At 28.3% G+C, this 27,982-nt stretch overlaps 1 protein-coding gene across 4 annotated transcripts; it reads right to left on the bottom strand.

The window, feature by feature from the left end:
- Nucleotides 1-74: 74 nt before the first annotated feature.
- On the bottom strand, nucleotides 75-27,103 carry LOC135927330 (anoctamin-6-like). 4 transcript variants are annotated; one of them, XM_065463290.1, is made up of 24 exons: nucleotides 26,976-27,103; nucleotides 26,864-26,931; nucleotides 20,531-20,707; nucleotides 20,154-20,249; nucleotides 17,046-17,176; nucleotides 16,150-16,256; nucleotides 14,833-14,969; nucleotides 14,080-14,144; nucleotides 13,364-13,498; nucleotides 12,668-12,773; nucleotides 12,498-12,558; nucleotides 11,735-11,952; nucleotides 11,439-11,603; nucleotides 11,006-11,042; nucleotides 9,038-9,149; nucleotides 8,055-8,109; nucleotides 7,408-7,505; nucleotides 6,810-6,958; nucleotides 5,817-5,969; nucleotides 5,335-5,487; nucleotides 5,158-5,210; nucleotides 4,131-4,387; nucleotides 3,179-3,275; nucleotides 75-1,229 (listed from the first exon to the last, which is right to left on the bottom strand). In XM_065463290.1, the coding sequence occupies exons 1-24, from the start codon at nucleotides 27,091-27,093 to the stop codon at nucleotides 558-560; spliced, it is 3,420 nt and encodes a 1,139-aa protein (XP_065319362.1). In that variant the 5' UTR covers nucleotides 27,094-27,103; the 3' UTR covers nucleotides 75-557. The 4 variants fall into 4 exon arrangements, with proteins under 4 accessions (XP_065319362.1, XP_065319363.1, XP_065319364.1 ...); XM_065463291.1 differs by having other exon boundaries at nucleotides 76-1,229; nucleotides 6,825-6,958; XM_065463292.1 differs by lacking the exon at nucleotides 26,864-26,931 and having other exon boundaries at nucleotides 76-1,229; nucleotides 26,976-27,067.
- Between the last annotated feature and the right edge of the window lie 879 nt (nucleotides 27,104-27,982).

The raw sequence follows: 27,982 nt of genomic DNA, 5'->3' as shown, positions 1-27,982 counted from the left end.
AACCTCTCATATATAAAATGATGCGAAAATAAGTGAGGTGGTGAAATGGAGCTATATAAATAATTTAAAAAAAATATATTTTTTTAAAAAAATATCGCAATATTTATATTAAAAATACCTTGTCTAAAGATCCTACAAATAAAATATTTTTCTCTAAAAAAGAATATTACGTCGCAAAAAGGTAATTAATAATATATAGGTATCTATTTTATATTCTTAAATAATAACTAGAAGATTTTGATATATATTAATAAAAACGATAGAATGAAGGGAGGAGGGAAGGGAAGTTAAGAATATAATCTAGTTTGGAAGACTTTATTACATGGGCAGAGAAAATTAGTATATAATGCTTAATTTTTTCTTTTTTTCAAACAAAACGAATTTCATTTTCAGAATATGTGTGAGGGGGGGGGGGATTTATTTATTTTTTCTTTACTATGAGTTTCATTTTTATTTTGTCGTTATGATGATTGTATATATATTATCTTTTAATTTACGACCATCAATAAATCAAACAAGGAATATTTTAATTCCCATTTAATATTAGATGACGTTTTTCAAATATTTCTAGTGCTTTTGATGAGACTTTTTTCGAAAGAATCTCTCGTTTTACCGGTTATCCTTGGAACGGAGGCATCTCTCCTCATCGGAGATGTTGATATTCTCTGTTTTGGCATTGCGCCAAGCGTATCGTCCATATTTATTTGAGTCGAACGATTATTTTCGTCAAATTTGGCCGTCTTGCCAATTTGAAATTCGTCGAGATCCTTTAATATTTTATTTTCGAGTAAATCTTTCGAGAGAGCCTGGCCGAGTTCTTCGATAACCTTTTTTCGAATCGCTAGATTTTTTCGCGCAATATCGGTGGGGGTGGTATTCTTGTTCGTAAGACCACTTTGGAAATCGCTAAAATGTGCTTGCGGATCAAGGTCAGCCGCTTTAATTGTTATCTTTTTGTCTCGTGCGCCCTCCAGATTTTTCGGATCGATATTTTCAATATTTTTCACGTCCAAGCCTCCGGCATTTATCTCGCGCTCATTTTCGTGGACATTATCGGAGGCTCGAGATTTGGATACACCTGGTTCTGGGTTGATCAGCGGAGAATCGAGGTCGTACTCGTACAAAGCTCCTCTGAGTAAGAGTCTTTGCCTAGCCAAATGAACTTTGAGAATGTAGGGCATATCGGGGATTAGGTAGGCTATTAGCTCGGTCAAAACGAACACGAAATGCTAAAAAGGGTATATTATAATGATCAGACGTATAAATATTTTTAAAGCGTGGATAAATATATTAATATTGGGATCCTGGATAGGGGTATTTTTATTTTGAGGTAAAATTAAATGTCGTGTTAAGTAATCAATTTGATCTGGATGGGTGGTTTTTTTTCTAATAATGATTAATTATTTGCTTATATTTAAAAAAAAAATATATATTTTTGTTTTAAATTAAAATTCTATATATATTAACAGGTAAAATCAATCAAAAAAATACGTCCCAATATCTAATATAAGTATTATAAGCCCATGTATTTTACATTTAAACGTTTTGATTAAAGGGTAAGAACAAAATAAAAAGGATCTTTTAAAAAAAACAAGTAACAAAGAGATAGTTTAATACTATTTAAAATTAATTCTCTTCTAAATTGTCATGAACTAACATAGTAATGTTTGGGAGAAGGTTAAAAAAATTAAAGTATTCGAACAAATCAATTTTTCTAGCTTAAAACAAAACATATAATACTTATTAAATAGTACCGAATATAGTTAGTTAGTGAATCAACCCCCGGATCAGTTTCGGGAAAAGTGGTGAGCGGCATTTATTTGGCCAACAAACTAACTGTATTCAATTTAGTTTTCTTTCTAAACTCGGTGTGAATACAACGCCGAGTCCTTTTTTGAATCTTATTTCTGGGGTCTAAACCGACCAGTGACCCTTCGCTAAATACAATAAAATCTACGATGGTGGCCCTGTCCTTATCTAATCTTTCAGCATTTATTTAATCTAAACCTTCCTACATCAAACTTACCTTTATCATTAAATATAAAAAAAAACATTAAATTCAAATGATATTAACTTTGATATTTCCAAACAATCTATACATTCTTTTAATAAACCTTTGACAGATAAAAAAATCTAAGCTTATTAAAAATAAAATAAACCTATTTAATATATATGCAACTATCAACCTAGGTATTTCAATGACACTATTGGGAAAAATCTTAGGGGGCTATAATTTAAACATCCCCAAGATTTTACGCCTATCATTTTTCCACCCTCTGATATCCTGTTCCATTAACTGAGGTAGAAATCTGTATGCAATCAAGCCATTCAAAAAAGATTCTTCTGGAGGCATTGATGGCGCTCGAGCCATATACCTACAAGATTTAATACGATTCATACCTTTATATCAAATTACAATCATATATTTTACAATAATATTCGGGATATAATTCAGTCCATCATAATTGGAACTAGCTTGATAACTTTAAACAAAACAAATGGAGAAATCAGACTTATATCAGTAGGGTGAGTATTCCAGAGAATAATTTGCTCTCAAATAAGACACACCTGTTTGATCTACTAAAATCCAACCAACTCAGATTTAATATTCCTAAGCTTTTCAAGGCCGATTACCTAGGCACTATGCCATCAATAGAACCTTGAGACCATAAAGCTTACTTCCAAGCTGAAATCCTCTAATCTTAGCCCTGACAATCAAACTAAACCCTATGGAATAACCCTGGTCCCATGAAACCAACGTATGTCCCGCTTGGGATAATAGTGCTGATCGTTTTGCCAAATCTTTTTCTGTCAACTCTATTATTAGAGCAGAAAGCCCAAAGACCAATTAATATAGCCATCTAAATAATCTATTGTTCGCTCTAGTAGTTTCAGACATCCGTGGATCACTTCGATCCCAAACCCTAAAATTATTCACAATGATGCAAAGGATACGTTTAATCACAGGTGATCCATCGATCGAAATTTGCCGATCTAATTGTAATATCTATAATTGGATCATTAAGCCCCGCCGACTTAACCTAAATATTTTTTTAAAATAGTATAACATGAAACTAAAGATTTTAAGAAATATTATATATATTGCCCAAAATGTAATAAGTTTTGTTTCGCTTATAAAAAAACTATTTAATAAATACAATATATTTTATATAAAAACCTCAAAAATGATAACAAAAGCTAATCTTGTAACCAATATGACCCAATACTTGTAGCTCATGTTGAAAGGGGGAACAGCAATTCTATAGTCTCTGTACCTAAAATAAAAATAAAATATTATTTTTTTTATCAGAAAAATTCAAAAGCCTTCTATCGATATATGCACCGACTTTAGATATTTTGCTAATCCATTATTAAAAATAATTTTGTAAATGCCGTTCCAATTTTTATTGTCTTTTATGTTTATTGCATATATTTTTAGAAAAATAATTTTATTCAGTGCCCTTTTAAAATGAGCATATCCTCATTTATAATTATAATTTTCCTTAAAAACATGTTGAATATTAGTAAATTATAATTGTTAAGCATAAAAAAAAATCATTTTAACCTTTCCTTAAAAAATAAATAACTCTTTTTAGTATAATTTCAGACAATATTATATTGAACATCTAAACCTTCATCAAATTTATACATAGATTATCTATTTCCATATAAGCAAAAATATTCGAAAAAGTTAGCGGGCGAAAATTTTCCAAAAATTCATAGAGTAAAGGTGTACTCTATATAGGGCTAGAATACCTCTTCGATGAACTCGATTTATGAAAATTAAAAAAATTATCTTTAGTATAGAATTATTTAAAATAAAAATCCAAAATCTACATAAATTATCCCAATATGATTTGTGGTGGAATATCGTTCCATTTGAACCGATTTCTAATCTAAAAACGGGCTAACTCAGCATTCTATCCAGAAAAATATTATACAAGCCTGAAAATTTTGCTCATAGATTGTACAAAGGTTTGGAGATCAATTAGCGAAATCTCGAGGCTTAGGCAATATGTTTCTGGCTAAAATATTGAGTCAGTCGTTTTTAAAAATCGGTTCAGATGGAGCGATTTTGCATTACTGCAGACAATGATTAAAAAAAAATATGGTATTTTTTTTAAAAAAACCTACAGACGGAAATATTTTCCGTGTTCGCGTCGCTGTAACTCCCACTATAGATTCCGTCGATACTTCTTAAAGGTGGCTTCAGGTAGGACAGATTAAAGACGGACAGACTTTGATTCATATAACCTACGAGGGTGTATTGATTGTAATTAGATTGGTTGTATAAGAGATTGTTTTCAGATGTCGTGTCGTATTTCGAGAAATGGTATTGGTAAACCATTTTGGGGATATAGTCTGAAGTGAAAGCTATAATCATGGCCTTGGGGAGTGCCGAAAATTTGAAAAATAATTATCCGTTAATGTCGAGGTAATCATACGTTAGAGATTTTAACCAGGATTTTTTAAGAATATTATGGATGAAATAAAAATTTTAAGTAAAAAGGTGGCTTTTATAACTGCGATAAAAGTTTGAGACGAAAAAACTATTCCCATTTAAAATAAATATACAAAAAAAATTATCAGAAGACATACAAGACAGCCTACTAACAGGAAAATAGCATCACTTAAATAATGAATCGGGAAGGTCCGAATTTTCTAAAATAAATTATAGATTTGCAAGTCGAAATATCACATGATACATCATTTAAAATTCATTAGCTTCTCATGTTTTCAATTTCCCTCCGACATACTTACAAAATAAAAATTATTTCTAATGACTAAAACCCTAAAAATAACAATGCGATTCCTTAATCATGGCTGAGTTTAAATATTTAGCTACTCTCTCTCAAATTTTTTTGTATTTATTGTAATTAGTATGGAAGAAAGTAGTGCTGAAGGCCCAACCCCCCCCCCCTCCAAAGGGGTCTGGGTTTACCTTAGTCTTAGGAGAGCTTAATTTTTGAAAATAATTTTGGTTAGAGCTAACAAAAAAATTTTCTAATTACAGGCCGGGCTTTTTCAGGCTAAGATCTCTAGAAGAAAGTTTAAAAAAAATATTTTTCCCAGATTTATACCAATCAATAGGCAAACAAGTTATCTATTCAATAATTCTCTAAAAAGAAATAATAACTTATCTTAAAAAAAACTTACATTGGTAATTACGGACAATTTTGTAATAACGTTAATTATATCGTACCAAACACCTAATTTAAAAAAAAGGAAGGTATTTAATATAAATAATATATGTAACAAAAATGGGAAAAGTTAAATAATATAGGATACCAAATTAGCAAATAGAATGATATACAGTTTTTTTTCGAATGAAACCTATATCTTGGGCCCGACAAGATATGCTCCTCCTGAATTGCGTAACAAATTTGAAAGCGTCGAGTCGTATTTCAATAATATTATTCAGAAGCGAGAAAAGGGGAGCTAAGGGAAAAGCAGCCACGAACATTGTAGTAAACCCAAATTGTATACCTTACGTTATTGTAGTATATTCGTTAATTATTTTTTGTAATGTAACTTTTGAAATAGTGAAACAGTGACATTTTTAAAGATTGTAACTAGTTACTTCTCAAAGATAACTTTAAACAATCCTAATCCGGAAGTAGAATTTTTTTAAATTAAACTTGAATTAGCTTTCAATCATTATAAATCTAAATTTAGCGGCTAATTCTATTTTTTTTTCCTCAAATAATTCTCCCTAATGGCGGAAAAAATGTCATCGATCTGAATTTCCACTTAATTCATAGCCACCTTGTTAAACGCAAACTTATAATGGATAGATAAATAGCAAAATAATAAACCCATCTCCAAATATTCATCGAATAACCCCATAGGACCCGTGTCTTCCAAATTATAATCGTCTTGATATTGAGGTATATCTTTATCGGATTTTCCATTTTTTTCGGTAGCGTTAACGTTGTCATATATATCCGTTGAATCGTTATCTTCTTGGTCTAAAAATAACAAATTTTTTATTTTTTTTACTAAGGGTTTTCCGGCTTCGTTTTTTTGGCTCTGACCGTATATATTTTTGGGTAGGAGTTGCCAGACCTGGCTTGTAAAAAAATATTTCCATAAATGGAAAAAAAAATGAGAACCATAAAATCATATTTTAATTTTAAGCCCCAAGAAGTTAAAATAAAATGAATATCCTAAGTTTAATTTTTTGGGGCAGGCCTGGAAAAAAAAATTCTTCAATAGCGGCTATAAAAAAAAATTAGAGAACTGCAGATCCGGGGGATCGTATTTTCATTTATGGGCAGGTCTAAATCTTAATCCTTTAAGTATAACCGGGTCGGGCTGGGCCTAGGAAATATTTTAGAAAAAACGCGGGTCTAGCAGGCCTAAATTTTTTTAAAAAAATATCCGGGCCGGGACATTTTAATACCAAATATTTTAAATTGCCATTATTAGCTATAAGAATTCATAAAAAAAAATATAATATATTAAAACCCTGGGCGGACCAAAAATTATTTTTGAAAAAAAAAATCCAAGCCGGACCCGTTCAAATGGTACCTCTGTAGGCCTCTGATAAAAGTTATTAGCTTATCTGGTGAAAAAATAAAAATTCTTATAATTTTCAAATGTGAAAATATTTTAGGTGAGATTGCATACCGAGACCATTATTCCTTTTCTAACTCTATCTACCCAATTTCATTTAAAATGTTATTTTTTATAGTAAATAATTGATCCCCAAAGAGCTGACCTCCAAATTGACTCAAAAAAGATAAATGAATAACCTCTAAAATCAATTTTTTTTTATTTCCAAATATATTTAATAAGAGGGTTAATACGAGTATTATTTTGACTTTCCTTCCGGTTATCTGATATCGGAGTAGCACCCTTCTCGTTTACGACATGATTGTCTGCATTATGATTTTTGAGGAGGGGGGAAGATAGGCTCCGTAGGAATGAACGTCGTCGCCACCAATTCATAATCACGCTAGGGTTTCAAAAATATATTATTTTATATAAGGGATAATAACCACTATATTTTTGGAACGAGCTCGAATGGCAACTAATCATGGATTATTTTCTGTAAACCCCCTGTAACCCAGAAATCTCGCTTAAATAACATATAATTTTATAGAAAAAAATGCTAGCGTTTCCAAATTTTTATTCCTCTTTTCATCTTAAGAATGTTTTTCAAAATTGCTTTTTTGAAAGATTAGCGGAAATGGGATTAGATTTAGAAATCTTATGATAACCAGCTGGTAGCATTCATTCATATTCATCGAATATAAAAATTTTTAACCATTACAATTACTTAAATTTCGTTTATTCGTAATATTAAATTGTAAAAAAAATAAGAGTATAATCTTTATAATTATTAATTAGTCCTATAAGAGAAAACAAAATTATCAATAGAATAAAATTTTCTAATGATTTTACGGAAAAAATAATTCCTGAATATTGTTCAATGTTTGCTTCCCAATCATAATGACTACGAATTGGATGAAAAGTTCGGCCATGCAACCTGCAGGTTCGCACTAAATTTGATCATTTCAACGATAAATGTATATTTTTTAAATAAATTCGCAAAAAAATGTTAAAAATAAAATATATTATATATATATAATTACTAGATTTGTGTTTAAATTTCCCCAAATAAACTTCAGTTTTATCAGTTATGTTTCTTTCGCCACCTTGTTCTAAACTTTCATCAACAAAAATAAATGAGAGATGCAATTAAAGAGAGGGAAATCTAATCTCCCATAATACTTACCACTCAGGTTCTAGCTTTTTATTAGTATTATCTTGCGAGAATATAGTAAATCATAGAAATAAATATAAAAAATCGAACCATTGACGTACAAATATATTCCAAAATGATTGATATATTAAAAAAATTACATTTCCCCATTCTTTAAATCTGTTTGATTTTTATTTCTTTCCTTATTTTTTTTTTAAAAAAAATATCGACCATGAAATATTAGCTAATAAATTTACACCTAAAAACTGATCAAAACAAGGCTTATTTATTAATAAACAATATAATTAAGGTGAGAGAAATTTTTTTTTCAAAAAATGAATTATACCGGTTCTAACTTAAAGCCAAAAATCTTGCCTCCTCCAGCGGGATCTCCAGAATATCTATATTCGAAATATTAAATTTTTGTTTTAGTAAAGGAAAAGAAGAAAATACAACTATAAAAAAAAATCAAACAAAATGTAACATAATTTAAAAGGAAATTATTTTAATTATGAGTACAGTACCAAAATTTGAATTTTTAACAAGTTTATTAATATTGGTATCAGTTAGGCTCGGGGTAAGGAAATTACGTATAAAGTGAGGGGAGGGGGAGGGGCATCGATCCACAAAATATTTTAATAAAATTTATTAGAAGAAATTTTTTTTGATCATATTCCGCGAAATTTTATCCATATTCTTATTTGTTTTATGTTTGTGAGGTCTTAGAAATATAGTAAATAAAAGAAACGAAAATTCAATAATATAAAATGTAGTAAATAAAAAACAAAAATTCATAATATAAAATGGATTGACAAGTCAAAATTATCCTTTAAAAAAAAAATAAGATCGAAATTGTAAACGAATTTATTAAAATTTTGGGCCAGTAATACAATATTTTATATACCCAAAGGCCCTCAAACTCCGGGACGGGAGTGGGGTAGGATAAATTGCCTATATTTAAATTTCCGGATAATCTATTAGTCAACACTTAGTCAGCATCCATTAAATAATTTCGCATGTGTGATTCTAACTAGAATTATTAAGGGGAGTATTCGAATGACTTATACGATGACTGTTTGAACTCGTGAAAAATAAATTTAAGAGCCCGGTCAGAATTTAATAATCGAAAAAAATTTAAACTTAGAAAGTTAATCATTATTTTTTCCCTTATAAATCATTTTCGCGAAGGTCCGGGCCTTTTAACCCGGAAAAATCTCGATTACCCCGGGGTTAGCCGGTCGTCGCTAATATATTCCATTTAAGTCATATTACATAGTTGGGCCCTAATACAAAAGTTTTCCTGGAAAAAAAAAATAAATAAAATTTTACCTTCCTTTGAAGAAAGCGATGTATATGAGAGACGAATAATAGTTGACGAATTGGAAGAGAAACATTTTAAGGGTATAACTGTCTTCGTAATCCGTCCTAGTTCTGGGACATTCTGAAGGTAAAATTAATAATAATTAAAAAAATTTAATTGGCCCGGCCCGGCCCGATCACCCGGGCTGGATAAAAAATATATTAGACCCTACTCGAGATAGGCTAGGTCTCGAGGATGGAAATAATATCTCATATTTAACTCAAAACAGTAATGATCACACTTAACCTGCCAAGGTTTTTTTTTAAATAGAAAAATAAAAATATGGCTCTAACAATATTTGTAAAATTTTGTAAATTTTATCAATTAGGTCTACTTAAAGTTTTAAAGCTTTTGAAAAACAAGTTTTAAAGGTAACCAAAGCAATATAACTAAAAATATTATAGATATAAATGATGAATAGGCAAATATAATAAAATGTAAATTCCTAAATCCGTTAAATTGGTTGCTAATTATTGAGTGAACCTATTTATTTTTAACATATATTTTACATCATGCACCCGAAATAAACAGCTAAACCGCTGTAAACATCATTTATAAATGAGATGAAACCGGTTTCAACCGGTTTCAACCAAAATAAAATCAATCATTTTACAATTGTTTATTTATTTGTGGTATTACATAGTTTATTATATCCGCATCGTTTTAAGGTATCAATTTTATAATTATCAAAATATTTGTTTAATATCCATAAAAAGTATGTATTAATTTTCATACTCTTTTAACTGCTTCTAAGAGCTATTTTTTCTATTTTAATATTCCAGTATCATCATTTACCCATCAGTAGTTTGATAGAAGGGTCATTTTTCCCATATAAATTTCAAAAAGAGAAATTTATAAGGTTTTAATTTTATATATAATTTATAGAATTTTGGCATTTGTGTTTATTTTAAAGCATTAGTATGTTATAGTCTTTATTATGAAAAATATATTTTGTGTTGTCTTAAAGTGCAAGTATTAGCAAAGTTCTTCTGTTTTTTATATTATTTCCTAGATGTGAAGAATTGTAAATTTTTAAACTAATAAATTCTAATTAGTTTATAAATATCAAAATCTTAGAATATTTTGCTCTGACCTCATATTTTTTTTGTATTTATGTTGATAATATATTAAAATTTATTTTATTTTCCTTTATAAAACCTTTAAATGGTCCACATCAGTGTTAACCCAGTCCGTTCCTTTTTTAACTTATAATATTCTCTCTTAATTGAATCAGTCTGTAATATAGATAAATGCAAAATGATATTTATGACCATGAAACTAATTTTGGAAGGGCATATTCAAAGGCATCATTCTAAAGAACACAAATCCCTAACTATTTAAAAATCAAAGCTCTCCCAATCTATTATCATCAATATCGAAATCTAGCCATAATATTTCTGTTGAGCCGTCATTAAATTCTATGCTAGGGTTAAAATGGATAAAAACACACTAATGAATTCTTTTTTATATACTTTTATGTATTATTTATAATAAAAATGAATAAACAATATATTAAGCTTAAGTGATGGCAAAAATTGTAGTAAATAATAATATTCATAATTAAAATCATATACGATCTTATTGTTCAATAAAAATAATTTAAATTTTTTTTAAATAACCGCAATGAACGTTTATAAACCTTTACTAGCTAAACCGAACCTTTATAAATTTCATCTTAAGAACTGTAACCATTATGAATTTATAAATACTGAATAATAACAAAACTGAACCGTCATAAATAAAGGTTTGGGTTCCTGTTTTACATTACAATGATTAAATATGTAATATATAATTTCATCGGTTAAAATTTAATAAATTGAACTAAAAAAAGACTCAACTTTATAAGTCGACAAAGAGATTTATTATTATCGAAGTTAAGTTTTTTTTTAGAGAAAAGAAACAAACCCCATAATTACAACCATAAAAATAATTTATACCTAAGTCCGTCAAAATGGTTGCTATTTTTGAGTAAACCTATTGATTTTTTTTAACATACATTTTACATTATTCAATATGATTAAATATGTAATATATAGTTTCATCGGCTAAAATTTAATATAAACTGAACTGAAAAAAATTTCAACCTCATAAGTCGACAAAGAGATTTATTAAACATTCTTAGAGCTTTCGTCTTGAATGATGATATCAAATTTTCGAGAATTCGATTGTTTTTTCTATTTCAAAATGTCACATCTCACATGTTTATAAAGTTATAAAATAAAAATAAAATGTTCTTTTTTAAATTAAACAACTCATAGTTTTATAACCTAAGGTGGTTCGGGTGATTTTAAGATAAAACTGAAAAGATTTTAGCAGTGTATATAATGTATGTGTAATGTGTATGTATGTGCATTATATAATATTACAAACTTTATTGAGCAAAAGAATGGCCAAGAGGTTGAGAATAGCCGACGAAATATTTGTGGTTAATTTTGCGTTTTGACTAATAATTTTGTCGCCTTGAGAATGTAGCACCGAAACGATGGAGAGTTTGTATAGAATTATGCCGAAAACCACTCCGATCACCACTACTAACTATTTGGATAATATAGATTAAACATTTAGACAATTTTTTTAAACAAATTATCAATTCAATCGATGCCCCTTTTCTTTCTTTATTTATTTTATTATAAAATTTTAATCCTAGTGCGTTATCAAAATCTTACAAAAGTTAAGACGGTGATAGCGGCTCCCATAAGTCTTAGGGCTTTGCTGTAAAGTGGGAGATATGGCTCCAGGGTGTTTGTGATAGGATTTTTCCTGAGCGTTTTAACTTGAGTTTCGTATTCCGGCCGAACTATTTCCTCCTCCTCGAAATCCTTCGTATCCCAGTCCCACGCCAATTCGTTTTGCTTGCGTTTCCATAGTTCAAGGAAAAGTGTAGCTAAGTAAATTTTATATCACATATTAGAATAATTTTTATTTAAGAATCCAGATCGTAAGAAAATATAAAATCCCACCCAATTTGAACATGATTTTTTTTCTTCTTCTTCAAAATATAGGATGAAGCCTGCAAATGAGTAACCCAAAGGTTCCTTAATACATGTAAAAAGATTATTATTAGACTGTGAGCAATGTCTCCCATTATCGGAGTTAAGCCATATTTTCAAAACAAAAACCTTAAAAGATTGAGTGGTTTTGTTTTAGTAGGCCTGCTGAAAAATAAAGCAATTACCAATAGATATAATCAGCGTTTAACATTTGCTCAAAAATAAATAAAAATTTCAAAGATTTTTGATAAAATTTTATCTAAAATTCCAAGCCTTGCATAAAATTTTTTTCTGAAATCACAAATTCTTTAAAAAAATTCTTCCATTTTATGATCTTCAGAGATTTGTTGCTCAAAAATTTGGTCGAAAAAATCTGTAAAATTTTTTTTCAAACTCTAGATATAATGCGTTAATTAAAATGATTTTTAAACGCCCTTACACCAAAAAGACATGAAGATTGCAAACGCGATAGTAGCCGGATTATCGAACAAATACGTAAGCTAAACAATAATAAATGAATATATTAAATTTAAAAAGAAATATTCATTGTTTTCCTTTCTTTCTTTATTTGGTTATTTTTTAGATTAATTTTTTCAATATTTTTAAAACTTTGGAATAAAGGCAGGAATCAGAAAGTTTCCAAAAAGTACACAATTCATCGCATAATGGGCACATCGTTAAATTACCGACTCCGTTCTTGTCGCAGAGTTCTTCACTTTTGGAAAAATAAATATATAAATACTATATTAAATAATAAATATTTTAAAATATATATATTATATATTCTCATACATCAGTTTTTTTAATTGGCGAAATTGTGTAAAATTCAGAGTTATTAAAAGATACTTTTCAAATTTATCTAAATACAGATGAAAATTTAAAAAAATACACTTTTTAATCATAATCATGTAAAATGTGCAGAATCCTAAAACTAAAAATCTATCGTTAAAAATCGGACTTATGAATTGAACCAAATATTTCTTATTCAATTTAATATAATAATCTCTTAAATTTTTATTTCAACAAATGGGTTCTTATGTCCTCAAATTTTCAATTTCTATAAAAAATTTTTAGAGGAAATTTAATTAAAAGGGAAAATGAGATTCTTTTTTAAAAAATATTTTAACAATTTAAATCGCTGTATTTCGCAAAAATTATTCGAGTTTCCAATAACTTGTTTTAAATATATATTATATATATGATTTGTGAAAGATTTTAAATTATAATAAAATTGAAAAAAGCAATTTTTTAATTAAAAAAACATTATTAATAATGAATGATGAGAGATAGTTTTTATAAACTTACGTGGGAATGTAATTATCGATGGTTAATAGTCCGTAAAAGAAACACAAGACGCCAACGAGGGCAGCTGGTATGAGCATCGTGGTGTAAAATCCGAGCCAGGCAAAATATATGGCTATTTTCTCGCCGAAATATTTCCTGATTTATATTAATTCAATTATGGGCAACACAATTATAATAGATGTGTGGCTAGAATGAGAGACAAATGGCGCTTTCAGCACTCCTTTCTTATTCTTATGTTCGCCTTTAATGGCTGTTTGCCATGTTTTTCCCCAAATCCTAAAAAAAATTTACTAATTGAAGCGAAAAGCTCTTTTTTGAGCCACAAATATAAATAAAAATATATTCTGAGCATGCGCCCAAATGATCAGATAATAAGATATAATCACGCCATTGCAAATAATACCTTCAAAATACTATTTTTTTAAAATGTAACTCATAGCCAAAATAATTTTAATTATTAGCCTGCGATTCTTTGAAAAACAAAATAAATAATAAATTAGACTATGATGCCGTAGGCAAGAAATAATGAATCTCATTTTTGGAAACCAAATAGGTGCATTTATTTTAAAAAATTTGACCCCGCCCTGGATTTATAAATTAGGCCCTGCTCAGGATTCTTAAATCCAACGTTATTTTGCGGTCCAGACCTGCAGGTCTCTAATAATAGGATATCAAGTCGGAAAATGAGTTTTTTTTAAAAAATAAATTTAATTTACCTTACCAAACCGATCGGCTGTTCTTTGTAAAACATTTTTGGTTTCGTCCAAATTTCGTACAATATCTTAAAATTTTATCCAATTTTTGTTTAAGCATGCATTAATATATGAAATGATCCCCATTTTGAAATAAATATTTTTTTAAAAAGAAGAAGAAAAATATATTTAGGCCGTGTACTGGTTTACCTTATTTATGAAACTTATTTCCTATTTACCTCAGGCTAAAGAAGATTTTGAATAGGTCATTCTATTTTGGTCTGTTTTAGGTGTATATACATTGAATAAATATTATTTGTTATTTATATTATTCTTTCTGTAAATATAAAACAAATTATAGTTATCATTCGCGTAAATCTAAATAGCCTATTTCTTTTGAGGGTGTTTCCCTGCATTAACAACTTATATGACTTCCTCGAAATCCTACATTCACATTTAGCGCGAATTCGCAACTGTTTAAAAATAAGATGTACCCTGACTTATAATTTTTTTAAATATCAGACTAAATAATCCCTAACAAATGATTCATAACTTTTTTGAATTGAGAATTAGCTCAATTACTAGATAAGATATTCCCTAAAATTTCTACTTGATAGGTTTTATCATACTAGCTAAGATACTTTCTAAAAATATAGTCAGATGAATGATTAGATAATGTGAATAAGTTGGGGGGGGGGGATAATCTACCAAGAAGATGAGCTTTAGGTAGTTACAAAATGGGAACAGGCAAAAAAAAGTAAAAGGAGTTTTAAATACCTGTCTATCATTTTTAGGAAGGTGATGATTATTGGTAGACCGATCCTCCATAGCATCTGATTGATGTTCCAAAAATGGGCCATCGTGCAAAGGAAAGGAACTAATATACGTGTCGCTGGATATTAGTTTGTTTAAACCTATATTTATTTATTTTTTAAATAGTATTTAGTGGATTCATGTGAGATGGAGATTTTCTAGGAAAAATGTTTGTATGATATGTCGGCATACATCGTTCAAATCTGACTTTTAAATTTAAAAATTCCCCCCCCCCTCAGTAAATTATTTGGAATTCAGAGATTCTTAACTCCAATGGATTCCCTATCCCAATCAATGATGTATATATATTAATAGATTAGCGATTCATTAATTAAACCTTCCCATATATAGAAGTCAGATGTAGCGTATATTTTAAGGTCTGCACGTCCATTACTTGTCTTATTTATCATATATTATTCATCTAATATACGTGCAGATTACAAAATGGCGTTATAGCAAACTCCTATGTATGGACACTTTCAAATGCATTAAATGAATGAATAGCTAATCAAGTATTATGCACGTCATTGATACCAATATGACTTAAAATAGCATTTTACTTAGCAGAAAAAGTATCATATTCGACCTTTAATACATCTTTAACATTTAGTTTCAATTTTTCAAAACCATAGATCGGTTAGGTGTAAGTTTAACTCTTGTTCCCTGAGGTTTTATAATATAATATGATGGCGGCACGACGTTACTTCAGCTAAGGTTAGGAAACTTGGAGCTGACTATTTTAAAACTAATATTCTTTTTTTTCTTTACTTTAAACATTTTGAATAAATTTTATATTATATTTAAGTTATTTAATTTATTAAATTTCTCAATTTTTATTGAATCTAAAATAAGTTTATTTAAATCAATATCGGTGGTCTACAAATGACAAAATTCTCAGGCCCCGCGCGATGAGAACTTAGTCTTTGCCCAGCGCTTGATTTCAATTAACAAGGTTGCCAGGTCCGGCCCTGTTTCATTTCTATAATAAAGTTGTGTGGCCTAACCTGGTTTTTTTTTTAAATCTGCACGTAATTTTTAAATATAAGGCCTAACCTGAAATATTTACTATAGTTGAACACCAAAATAAACAACTAGTTATAATATTGGGGGGAGGGGGGGGGGGTTAAATTTAAAACATTATAATTTATGGGTTATCTCTTTAAAATAAATTATTTGAAGTTTTATTGTTCAGATAACTCAATTAATTCCATTTATATGTAATAATTTTTTTTTGTATCAAACGTTCATATTTATACAAGTATAAAGTATATTTATTAATACCAAATTTTCCGGCTTGCATATCGAATTTGCAACGTGATAACATTTCGTGAACGATTCTACTCCTCTTGGCATTGTCAAAAAATGTTTCCTTATCTTCGATCAAAAATCTAGATTTAATATAAATATATATTTTTTAAAAAAAAATTGGTAAAAAGTTCATATAATAAATTATATTTTAAAAAACCATGTATGGGGGAGGGTGGGGGGGGGTGTCCAAATGGTGTAAAATATTACAGTTATAGAATCTATGTAAATTTTAACGATTTAAATAATTTTATTCGCAAATAAAATTTGAAGAAAAAAAAACCAAACGGATTAACTAACAATTATAAATTTTTATGATTGGGCAATTATTATTTATCACGTGATTACACAAAAATACACCGACTCCTATAATGAATCGAACGTTCTATTGATATATTTCATTTTGATAAAATCATTTTTTTTAGGGTTTATATAACTTTGACCTTTTTTAAAAAAAATTTCTTCTCTATAACTTTAAGGCCGCGTCCTTAGCTCGTCCTTTTTTTTCTCTCTTTTTAGAATTCTAAACAGATGTTTGAATAGAATTCAATTTTTAGATTTAAAAAAATAATAATGCATTATGTATTATTTTGGTACTAATATTCTCTTATGTCGAAATCTATCATTTTTTAAAAAAAAAACCAAAAAAAATGGGGTCCATGCTGATTAAAAATATATATTCGAGCTATGGCGCAGCCAAGATCTGAAGAAAATTCAACATTTATGAATTCTCATCATGTCTAATTAAAATTCAATAATCCCTAAATTACAGGAAGATTCTTAGTTTCAAGACATTTTCTTTCTTCCGCGAGGAAGAAATGGGATATTTTAAAATCTAATATATTAAATCATGAATCATGTAGTGCTAGAACCTGTCCATGTAGGCTTGATTAAAAACACAGGTAAAATAATGCATTTCCTTGGGTTTGTATTTTTTGGATAAGGCGAATGGGTTATGGAAATATTTCCAGAATTTGCTAACTTGAATTAGAAAGTTATCTTCCTATAAAAAAAAAGGAAAGAAGAATAAATGATATTAAGTATATATATTGTTATAAATATAATCACATCTAAATTGGAAAGCCAGCGCTTATATCATATTTTATTTAGTAAAATGGGAAATTTATAGCTTTATAAATAAATCTTGTGAAAATTTATAAGCTTTGTTAAGGGTCGAAAGTTTTTAAGTTATAATGATATGCTAGCTTTCTAAGATATTATGATATAAAACATTTTATACTACATTTTGGAACATGATAGGTATATTATATTATAGAACTCTGAAAATTTTTTCAGTTTTTTTTTAATGGATTTCTAGAGTAATGTTTTAATAAACTATATTAGCAAGGTGACAGATATTGGACCAATGCCGGATGTTAAATGAGTGCAGGAACCAAAATATCCGGCTGGTTCAATCGATTCCTATATATTTCCTATTTTAAGATCACTTTTAAGGTGTAAAAAGAAGCCAATGTTTTAGTAGGATTCGGCTTGAATATGTAAAATGATTCATGACGTAATTTTTCAACTGTTTGTTGACTTGATATAATTTAAATTCATTTTTTTTAAAAAATCCCACCCTTCCCCACTGGGCTTATTTTATTATGAACTTTAAGGGTCTGGTCCAAATCTCAAAAATCGCACCATTTAAGGGCCGGATCAGAGCAGGATTCATGAACTGGATCAGGTTCACCAGTCTCTTAATTATGTATACATCGTGGGTTTTTTACAGTTCATGGTTAAATAGCCAAATAACAAAAGAATTATTCTCGGCTTTGAAGTAAAGCCTCTAAATTTGACGATCTATTCATGATGAGCAACTCCTTATCTCTTGACCCCACTTAGCTCGAATCATATTACAACGAAAGATGGGTAATCTGTCAATTCAAAAAAATTCTGAAATATAGATATGTTCTATTCTACATACTGGAATATATTTCCTGAGAAAAATCAGATGATTTAAAATTAAAAAAAAACGCGTTATGTCAAAAATCTAAAGAATATATTCGGTGAATAGCTATCTTAAAAATTTCCTAGATAATTTGGTCATTAAATTCTAGGTAATTTTTAATTGATATACTGGGTAATAAGCGTCATTAACTTTAGATATTAATCGGTCAATACAAGTATTGGCCGATTTTGACTTATTTGGTCGAATTAAATGTAACATACAATAATACTAATACTAAATTAATTATCACTCTTAAGGCGGTGTCCAAAATCATTTTTATAAATATTCGAAAAGTTTCAAAACTTCGGCAAATTTTAAAAATTTTAGATTAAAATCGTAAGTTAAATCTTTGAAATTTATAAAATTTTCCTAGAATTTATCTTTTGGATATCTTTTTTATTTTTATATTTAAAATAGCTAATTTATATTATTTTCCATCAAAGTTTCCAAAGTTTGCGAATTTAATTTTTCGATGTTTTGGACACACTCTAAGTTGACCAAAATGTAATCGCTTTAGTAAAGTGGTCTGTATATAAAATAATGAATATTTCCGTTAAATTATAAAATAAATAAAAAAATTAATTAGCACATTACAGCGACAACCGGAAGAGGAGAAAGAATTGTTTGAATTTTAAAAAAAAGTTTATATACATTTTATTTTTTACAACATTTTTTTATATTAAAGTTAAAAGCCAACAATTAGTGTTATTAAATATCACATAACTTTTGCCAACTCCAAAAAGACCAAATGTTTTATCCTGCTAAAATGGTCTCAACTCAAGTTGTTGACTCGAACTAGAGGTTTCAGGTAGGTTTTTAATTTTTGGCTAAAGGCTTGGCTATCCCGTATATGAGCCAAAGTTAGGGTAATAAACAACAATTAATTACAACGCAATAAACAAATATGTTTATTACAAAGAAACAAGTTGGTTATAATTTGATTTAATTATTATTCAAAAATTAGGGAAATATTTTATCATTTAAATGTAAAATAAAGGATTGCGGCACTTGTCGAGTGTAAACATCGTAAATTTTTGACATGGAGTTCAGTTCGTCCGTTGAATACTTGACGTGCTTAAATCAAATTAGTGACAGAAAGATGGAACGTAGTTTATTGCATATTATATAAAATGAATATCAAGCGCTTTCAAATTGAAAGCGTTTACGTTTAACGTTTTATCTCAAATATTATATTTTAAATAATAACGCGCGAATTGGTAAACGTTTTTTTTTGCATTAAATAACGCAACCATTTTTTTTGGAGAATAACGCTAAACGCTTCCGCTCAATTTGTACTGAGCCATTACTCGCGGTATTGATAGTTGCCAATATGTTTCATTTTTTTTACCGATACCAGAGTATTTCAACCTTGTAAAAGTTGGTTTGAATAATTTTTCCACGCAATTTAATATTACAAAAAAAAATATCTACATATCGTAGGCTGTGTATCATAATGTTCTATATCCACATTTTTGATAAATGAATTCAGTATAATATTCTTTATACCCACAGTAAAAATGATTATTACATCGTGATTTCCTATTTAAAATACAAGAAATCGGTTTATCTTGATTAATCTCCTGAACAATTTTAAAAAATGGATAAAGATCACTATAATACTCAGATGACGATGCTTTCTTTTAAAAATAGCACTAAATATTTTGATTAATTTAATCATAAAAATTTTGTTAGATAGGCCAATTTTTACTTTTATTATTTTTTAAAAAAATTGCCCCCTCAAGCGTTACATCTGAATTCTGACTCATACAATTACCTAACCCTCAAAATTTTCCCCAAAACATGGCAGAATGTTTTAATTCTCCTTTTGTAGAAATCTCGAGACTTAAAGTAATATATGTTTGACTAAAATCCGTCGAGGTTTTTTATTAACAAAATTTGCGCCAGGTATCTGTTGTATCAACCCGATACTCAGCAGTATCTGTATCGGCAAAAAAAGTGTCATAGGCGTATCTCTAATAACTGGCTTAATTAATCATTTCAAAAGGAAATAATTATATTTGTAGTATACTTTGATAGGCATCTTGATGTTCATGAGTTGAGCGTATTTGCAAAGAACTTCGAACGGCGCGTGAATTTTGAGATAAATTAATCCTTGGGAATTTTCCTAAATCAAATAAATATTTTTTTTAAAAAAAAATATATTATTCGATTCGTTACGTAAATGAAACTATCTTGTTCTCGGAAATCTAATTGAGAGAATAACACAAATCTCAATTTTTATAATTTAAAAATCCGCGGGTGTAAAGAGGATCGATCTTTGATGCAGCCCGAAACCTCAACGGTTCCGGTTTCAGATCTAAGACCGACATTTCAAATCCCTTAAAAAATAATATATATAAATGATCAAATAGAGGTTAGACGCGAAGCGATTCTGAATCCATTTACCCTAGCATCGGTTTTCTCAAGCTGCAAGCCCTCTTTGACCAAATTTTTCTCGAAAATCAACCTCCTATGTTCTTTCTTAATCTCTTCGTCATCGTAGATAAGGGGTTCCTTGTAAACGAGGATATAGTCGATCTTTCTTTTGTTGTCGTCCATATAATTGCCCGGGGTGCGAATCGGCTTAATTTTTATTTAAAAAACAAAAAATTATAGCGGAAAAAGGAAGTAGCATCCAGTCTCATAATGTAAAATAATGTCATTTAAAATAAATATGGCTAACTCTTTGAAAGTGACCAATCACAAACAAAAAGAAATCTTTTATGAGGTCCAATATAGTTGGGAAATGGCTAAAAATCGGCTTAATCTACGCGTCGAAGAAAGACCGATGAACATAGAGGTGCGATTTAATTTATTCATTTCTGTTTTTTTTTCAAATTTGAGCTATATTTTAACAAAAAAAAATCCTAAGGTAAAGGTGACCGTTTTTGGTTAAAAATTGGATTTCTCCGTTTTTTTAATCGACTAAAAAATAGAATAATTATCCAAATATAAGTCTTGATAAAATTAGATATGTACAATAATCGAAATTGCCGCTAAAGGTGAGACGCGGTACTTTCGATCCCCCAATTTTAGTGAACACGGTCGAGTCTTTAGTCGGAGCCGTAAGATGCACTTGGATCGGACCACGGTTTTTTATTCATTTGCAATATTAAAGGTATTTGTATTTTTAATATTTATTTGTCGGGTCGGACCCATCTTACAGCTCGACCCGAGTCCTTTTCAATGTCCGAACCCAAGCCTTGCAACCTCTATTGGCAGTATCGAAATCAAATGGTGTCGGAATTAAGGTTATCGTATCAAATTTGGCAAAAATAAATCTAAAATCATTCTTCCCTAAATTAGAGATGGAAGGTCATGTGAGAAGAACTTAAGAATTTTGAAGAAAAAAAATGCTATTTGTAAATCTCTATTTTAAAGTAATATTTTAAAATCGGGTAATAATTAATACTTGTTAGTACATAGTAGTTTTAAACTGATGTTGATAGGAAAGATTTTATAAATTTGAAGAGAAAAAAAATATTGATTGGTAATATATTAAAATAAAGATATTAACTAAAATTCGAGTAGTAATTTATTTTATATTAGGTTACAAGTTTTTAGTGGTTATTGTAACTCAACTGCTATAATATTCCCTAAAAACGACAAAATTATCAGTAACTTAAATTTGAATAATAATTGACGATTTAAAATTTGCAGATGTCAGCTATCACCTTAAGTAAAGATAATAAGAGCTATTCCATGACTCTTAAAATAATGTGTATATATATATATAGTTTACTATATTATAATTAATAATCACTAATAATTAATCGGCAAGCTTCTAATTTTAAAAATTTCTTCTTAGAAATAACATCCATTAAAGACGCAGACGATAATATTTGATGAAGTGAATAATTATTATAATTAAAATTATAAAATTTTCAATTCAATATTATTTTTAGAAAAAAAGAGATTAATTTTTTTTATGTATTTTATTTAAATCGATTTCAAAAAATATATATTAATAATTATATAATTAACTATAAATAAAAAATAACACTAATAAATAGACTGGTAAAAAAAACTAATTAAATTTTATTATCCAACTTGCGATTTGGGATAAATAATTAAAAATGAAAATTTTTGATTTGATATTTTTAGCGAGGATGGAAGAATTATTTGTGATCTCTCAGAAGGGTAGAGATTTTATTTCCCATCTTTTTTTTGACAGAAAAACACTTCGTCACCAAAATTATCCAGAGTTTGAGATTACCTCATGAATAAAACTAATATTTTTTAGGGTTAAAACGTTTGCTCCTTTTCTCGATTATTGCAACTGAAAAGCCGTTTTGGAACATTTATGATATGCACTGCACGTTTAATTTAATAAGACTGGTTAGACCCTCTAAGGCCCTAATGTCAAACCATCGGGTCTTTTTTCATCCGCATGTCAAGACATATAGGTTCTAAGGAAGCAATATGATGGCTCTTTTTGGCCCTTTGGTATAATTAAGTTCAGTCTGGGATGACGACAATTTACAGTGTTAAGGGTGGCGTCCAGTTAACCTCTAACCCCCTCAAGACAATGGCTATAAAAAGAATATAAAATGGAGTATATTTGCCGATGGTACCCCTCCCTCTCTGAACACGAATTTCTTCTTTAATTATATATATGCAAATAGGGCGAGAATGTAAGGAAGAATGTGTATTGGAATAATTTCGCATTTTTTGTATGGTTTAAAAATTAGGGTCATTAACTGTCACCGAAATACCAAACATTAAGGTTTTAGATCAGGATCATTCTTTATATCTTAAATTATTTTGTGTTAGATCTGAGCAAATGTGGATAATTTAAAACCTATACATTTTACTCGACCTTATATTTGTTTTTCAAAAAAAATATTATATATAAAAAAGAAAATTAATTGAAGATAATTAATTACCAAGGACACATTAAAAAAGAAGGTATCTTTTCTTTTTAAATGCTTACATAGTGCATCACGATCTAAACCAATTATTTTTTTTTCACCAGTTAGTATCTAAAAGAAAATTTGATTTATACGAAATGGGTAATTATGCCAGTTGGTAAAATTTTGTAATTCTCTTTTTTTGTTTATAAGTTATATATGTAGTTTTTCCATGGATTTTTTATATAAATTTTAAATGGCCCAAAAATTAAAGTCAAAATTATATAGAATCCTATAGGGTCTCAACATGCTAGAATGCATTTCCGGTAAAAGGCCATTCCATGACAAATCGATTTTAAAAAAGGGCCATTAATGAAACTTTGTTCCGTAACGGCGAGTTCAAATCCAAAAATAATGGCACCCTTCCTAATTGGGAAAACCAGATAAAAATGAAGATTAATCATAAATTATGTTAGAGACCTTGGTATCATAGTATAGTCATAAAAGGTAAAGGTCAATTTTTTTAAATAAACTTGAGCCTAAAATTTTCTAATATAGGTTTATTAAATCAATATAAATTTATATTGAAAAAAAAATTGGGATCAGAGTTGTTAAACCCTACTTTTAAAAGTAGCGCGCTACCGCTATCGATACCAAAGTAGCGCGCGATTAAAAAAATTTATTACATATTTTTAATATAAGAAAAATTGTAAAAATACTCATTTGAGTATTTTTAGATTTATAAAATGCCTCTAGAGGATTTTCAATTATATTAGTATCATTTATTTCAAAAAAATTATCAGTGGAAGTCGTTTTTGTGGTTCTAATCTAACTAAGCATCGTTGTGTGGTAGATTCAGATTTACCATAAGCCTATCACGTTGATCTTTAACATCATCGATTATAACATCTTCATCACATCAAAGTTATCTGATATCCTAATCATTAGTGTCTAGCGACAAAAAATTGTTGTACCAACCAGGAGATAGATATTTTTCGATACTTAAAAAATGGGAGCGCGCTATTAGCTATCGCTACCAAAAAAGATAACCGGCTACTTTAACAACTCTGGTAGGAATAACCATTGTCTTTTCTGTAGTTATTAATTTCTTCTAATTTTTTTTATCGATACAAAAAGCTGATTGGTAGAAAAGTCTTTGAAATTTTACAGAAAAACATGTTACGTTATAAAAATTAATGTGTTTAATTTATGATTTTATCTCGGGGCTTATTTTTTTTTAAATGATATTATAAAACTTTATTCAAATTTATAAAAAAAATGTGATTTAATCAAAAAAATGGATGATCACTTTGACAGTCCTAAAAAGGATGTCAAAAAATACTCGTTATAAAATATTATATTATTATGACCATATAATTGATGAATGAAACATTATAAATTCTTAATATGCGAGAAAATTATTAATCCTCAAAGTTTTTATCAGACTCAGTCCCAGATTACTTTCTAAAATATTCTGCGATTTACTTCCAATCGGCGATCTGCAACCATTAGACAGTAAATTTTGCCCATTTAAAATAATGTGGATGATTGATTATAAAAAAAAAATTAGTAATAATAAAAATTCCAATTTTAATTTGATAAAATTAAGTTTTTTGTATAAATTTATATTATAGTCTGCGCTAAATGGTGTCGGTTTGCAGCGGGTCATATAGCTGGTTGCAATTTGTATCTATGCAAGCCTGTTTTTATAAAATTCGAACCCTATTATTTGGCAAAATACTTTTTGGCATTTAAAATACGCGATTTAGAATTTTTTTATTTAAATTAAGCTGTTTTGTGCAAATATTTGTGTGAGAGCATTCAGTTAAATTCTGTTCGGAGATATAATTATTTTATTTTAAAATAATATTTTTGTTAAACACTATGTATGTTTGTGATAGATATGTTTTTCGGCAATCTGGAGTTATGATAATAATGAAGAAAACGCGCGTGATGAGAAGGCTATTCGTTTCGTTTCTAAGTTACATGCATCAATATAGCCCCAAAATCCTAGCTTGAGTCATTACATTTTAAGATAAAAATTAATTATAAGGTATATGGTGTCTAGCTCGTTGCTGAGGTCATTCTTATTTCTATCAATCTTCTTTGGGTCTCGACACAAAGGTTATTCATCCTTACTATTCTATGTAACGGAGAGACAAATCCATAAAGACTTGCCAGAAAAATGTTACTGATAGTTAAATGTGCAATTTCCCATCTTGTCCTTTATATGAGTGGGAGAGTCTAAGATATACTCGATTTTCTCCTTGGTGAGATAAATTCTTAATTTCTCTATGTTGAAACCTAATAAAGTTGACAAATCTTTTAAAACTCTTGTTTAAATACCGTATTCTTGTCAAAAACTTATAAATCTATAGAACGATCTTTGGGGAAATGCGTAATTTTCCTAGTAAACATAAAAAATGACTGCCTATAATTATGAAATAGAGTTATAGGCCAATAAATAACAATGTTTAGTGGGGGTGTTATTGAGATTACAGTGTCAGGCATAGACACTGATCATGATTCCAAACACTCTATCAACATTCAATCAATTAAGATTTAGGACATTCAATTGCCCATAGAAAATTTTCAAAAAGAATTAAGACAAATATCGAGCCTAGCTAAAGACTGTAGGCCATTGATAGATCATGAATGGGCTATAATACAGTATAAGACAGTGATATCTTAGATTATTTCTATTACAGTACAAGCAAAATCTCAGATTTTTCAAATGATGCAGCGAATTCTCAATAGATTAGGACATTATCAAATAAAATGGCAAATTAGAGATACCAATGACAATAATGTTTATCCTTATATGATGAAATCCATTTTTAGAATATACTGTCAACAGAATAGGGCAGAAATCAAGGAAGTGCTGTTATATTTGTGGAATATAAGTAAAGAGCAGTGGGAGAAGATTAATCATTATTTCACATGACCATCCCATTTTAAGTGGAAGGAAATATAGTAAATCAGAATATTATAATTAATTGTATAAATTATATTATAAGTTATAATATAAGATACATATTTATTATTAATTAATAATATATTGCTGAAAAAGTATTTTATAAAAATAGTTGAATTTGTAGAATTTTAATTAATAATATTATTTTTGTTTGCATATATGTTTATTATCATTATGAATTGTTCTTTAAATAAACAAATTATTTCTGAAGTCATGAATTACAGTCTTATTATAAATCGAACAATATTTTGATGGAAATATATTTTTAAATCAAATTTATTTAATATATTAACTTAAATATAATAATTTAAATTAAATTTGTTCATTTTATAGAAACTATTTTTGAGTGTTCATGATTATTCTTTAAAAATTTTTTAATAAGATAAAATATGGAATTAGTCAAATAATATTAAAAGATTATTATTTTCTAAAGAATATTTTGAGTAAATAATCTAAAAAACTGTTAATCCAATGAATCTATTTTAGTGTTTTTTCCCCAGAATGAATAAAAATAGGGGTTATATACATGTTTAATTATGTTTTTAATTTCATTTAAATATTTTGATAATTTTATATATTTATTTTGAAAATCTATTATTTATTTTGAGAATAAGCACATGCTACAATAATAAACATTTTATTATGTAGATCAAATTTAATTATCAAAAAATTTCTGTAGTCAGATATTCATTTGACAGATCATATAAATATTTTGTGTTATATAATATAACATGTCCTTACTATAAATATAATTATATAATATAAGCTTGTTGCAAAATATTTAATAAAAAATTAAACTATTTAAAAATAATAATAAATGAAGTGTTTAATAATGGTAAATCTATGATGATTTGGCTTAAAAAACAATATTTAAAATCTTTGCTATTAAAAAATTATCCTAGTTTAACCATTTACCTTAAATGATTTATGTGATATTGCATCAAAATAATGTGAGCCACTAACAGAACTATATTTGTTATTACCTAGTATAAATATTTATGAATCATGATTATAATATTCATAATACTTAAATGAGTAGGATATTCATTTAAATCATAATTATCATAAACATCCTCATCAGATGATGCTGAAATTTTACGGTTACCATCTACATTTATTTTTGATTCAGACAACAACCTTTGCATTCAATTAAAAAAATGACTCGTTTATAAGAATTTTAAAAATTCCTAAATTTAAAATCATATGGAAAATATATCATTCATCCTCATGGAATACATTTATTAGCATATCTAGTCTAGTATATATTTTCTATTACTAGTCATAGGATAGAGATATTTTTAAAACATATTTAAACAGTACTCTAACGATTGATAAGGTCAAAGATACAGTGATGAGTATAATAGATAATATATAAGATAATAAATTTAGAAACAACGGCTTTAGGCAAATTGACTTAAGAAACAACCGCAAGTTAAATAACTAGAGGCCATATAAACAAAAGTATGGGAAAGTCAACAGAGCACAGACTTACATCGATCAATATTAAAACAAAAGAATACAGAAATATTTGCTCACTTACAATAAACACCGTTAGCATGGAGAAAATTGAAGACAAAAATAAAAAAGATATAGCGAAAGAATATAATTTATAGAGTTTCAACGTAAACATTATTCAGGTTGACGACTAATTAAAGTGGTTGTTAAAAGGCCCGATTTTTCTAAACGACCCGACCCGATTAAGATTTTAACCAAATAAATATTGTAGATCGGGATTTGGTAAATAATGTAACCACGGAGATGCAAATCGGATGAGATTCACGATACTTCCACGACGCAGAGCTAAGGCAGCAGGGACAACAATAAGAAAACTAACTTAAAATTATCAGCTAAAATACTTCATTGATATAGCATAAATGAGCCAATGTTATAGGGGAAACTCGAGTATTCGAAGCAATAATAAACAGTGACAAAAATTTTGCAGGATGAATTTGGCGTCATGTTATTTACAAAGTCAAAAATTAAGGAAACGCTGTTGACGATAAAATATCAAAAATGTTGATGTAAAAAAAAATT

This window comes from Gordionus sp. m RMFG-2023, chromosome 3 (assembly GCF_954871325.1).
Source record: "Gordionus sp. m RMFG-2023 chromosome 3, tfGorSpeb1-WG-v2, whole genome shotgun sequence".
Classification (NCBI taxonomy): domain Eukaryota; kingdom Metazoa; phylum Nematomorpha; class Gordioida; order Chordodea; family Parachordodidae; genus Gordionus; species Gordionus sp. m RMFG-2023.
This window is presented reverse-complemented; position numbering and strand designations above follow the sequence as displayed.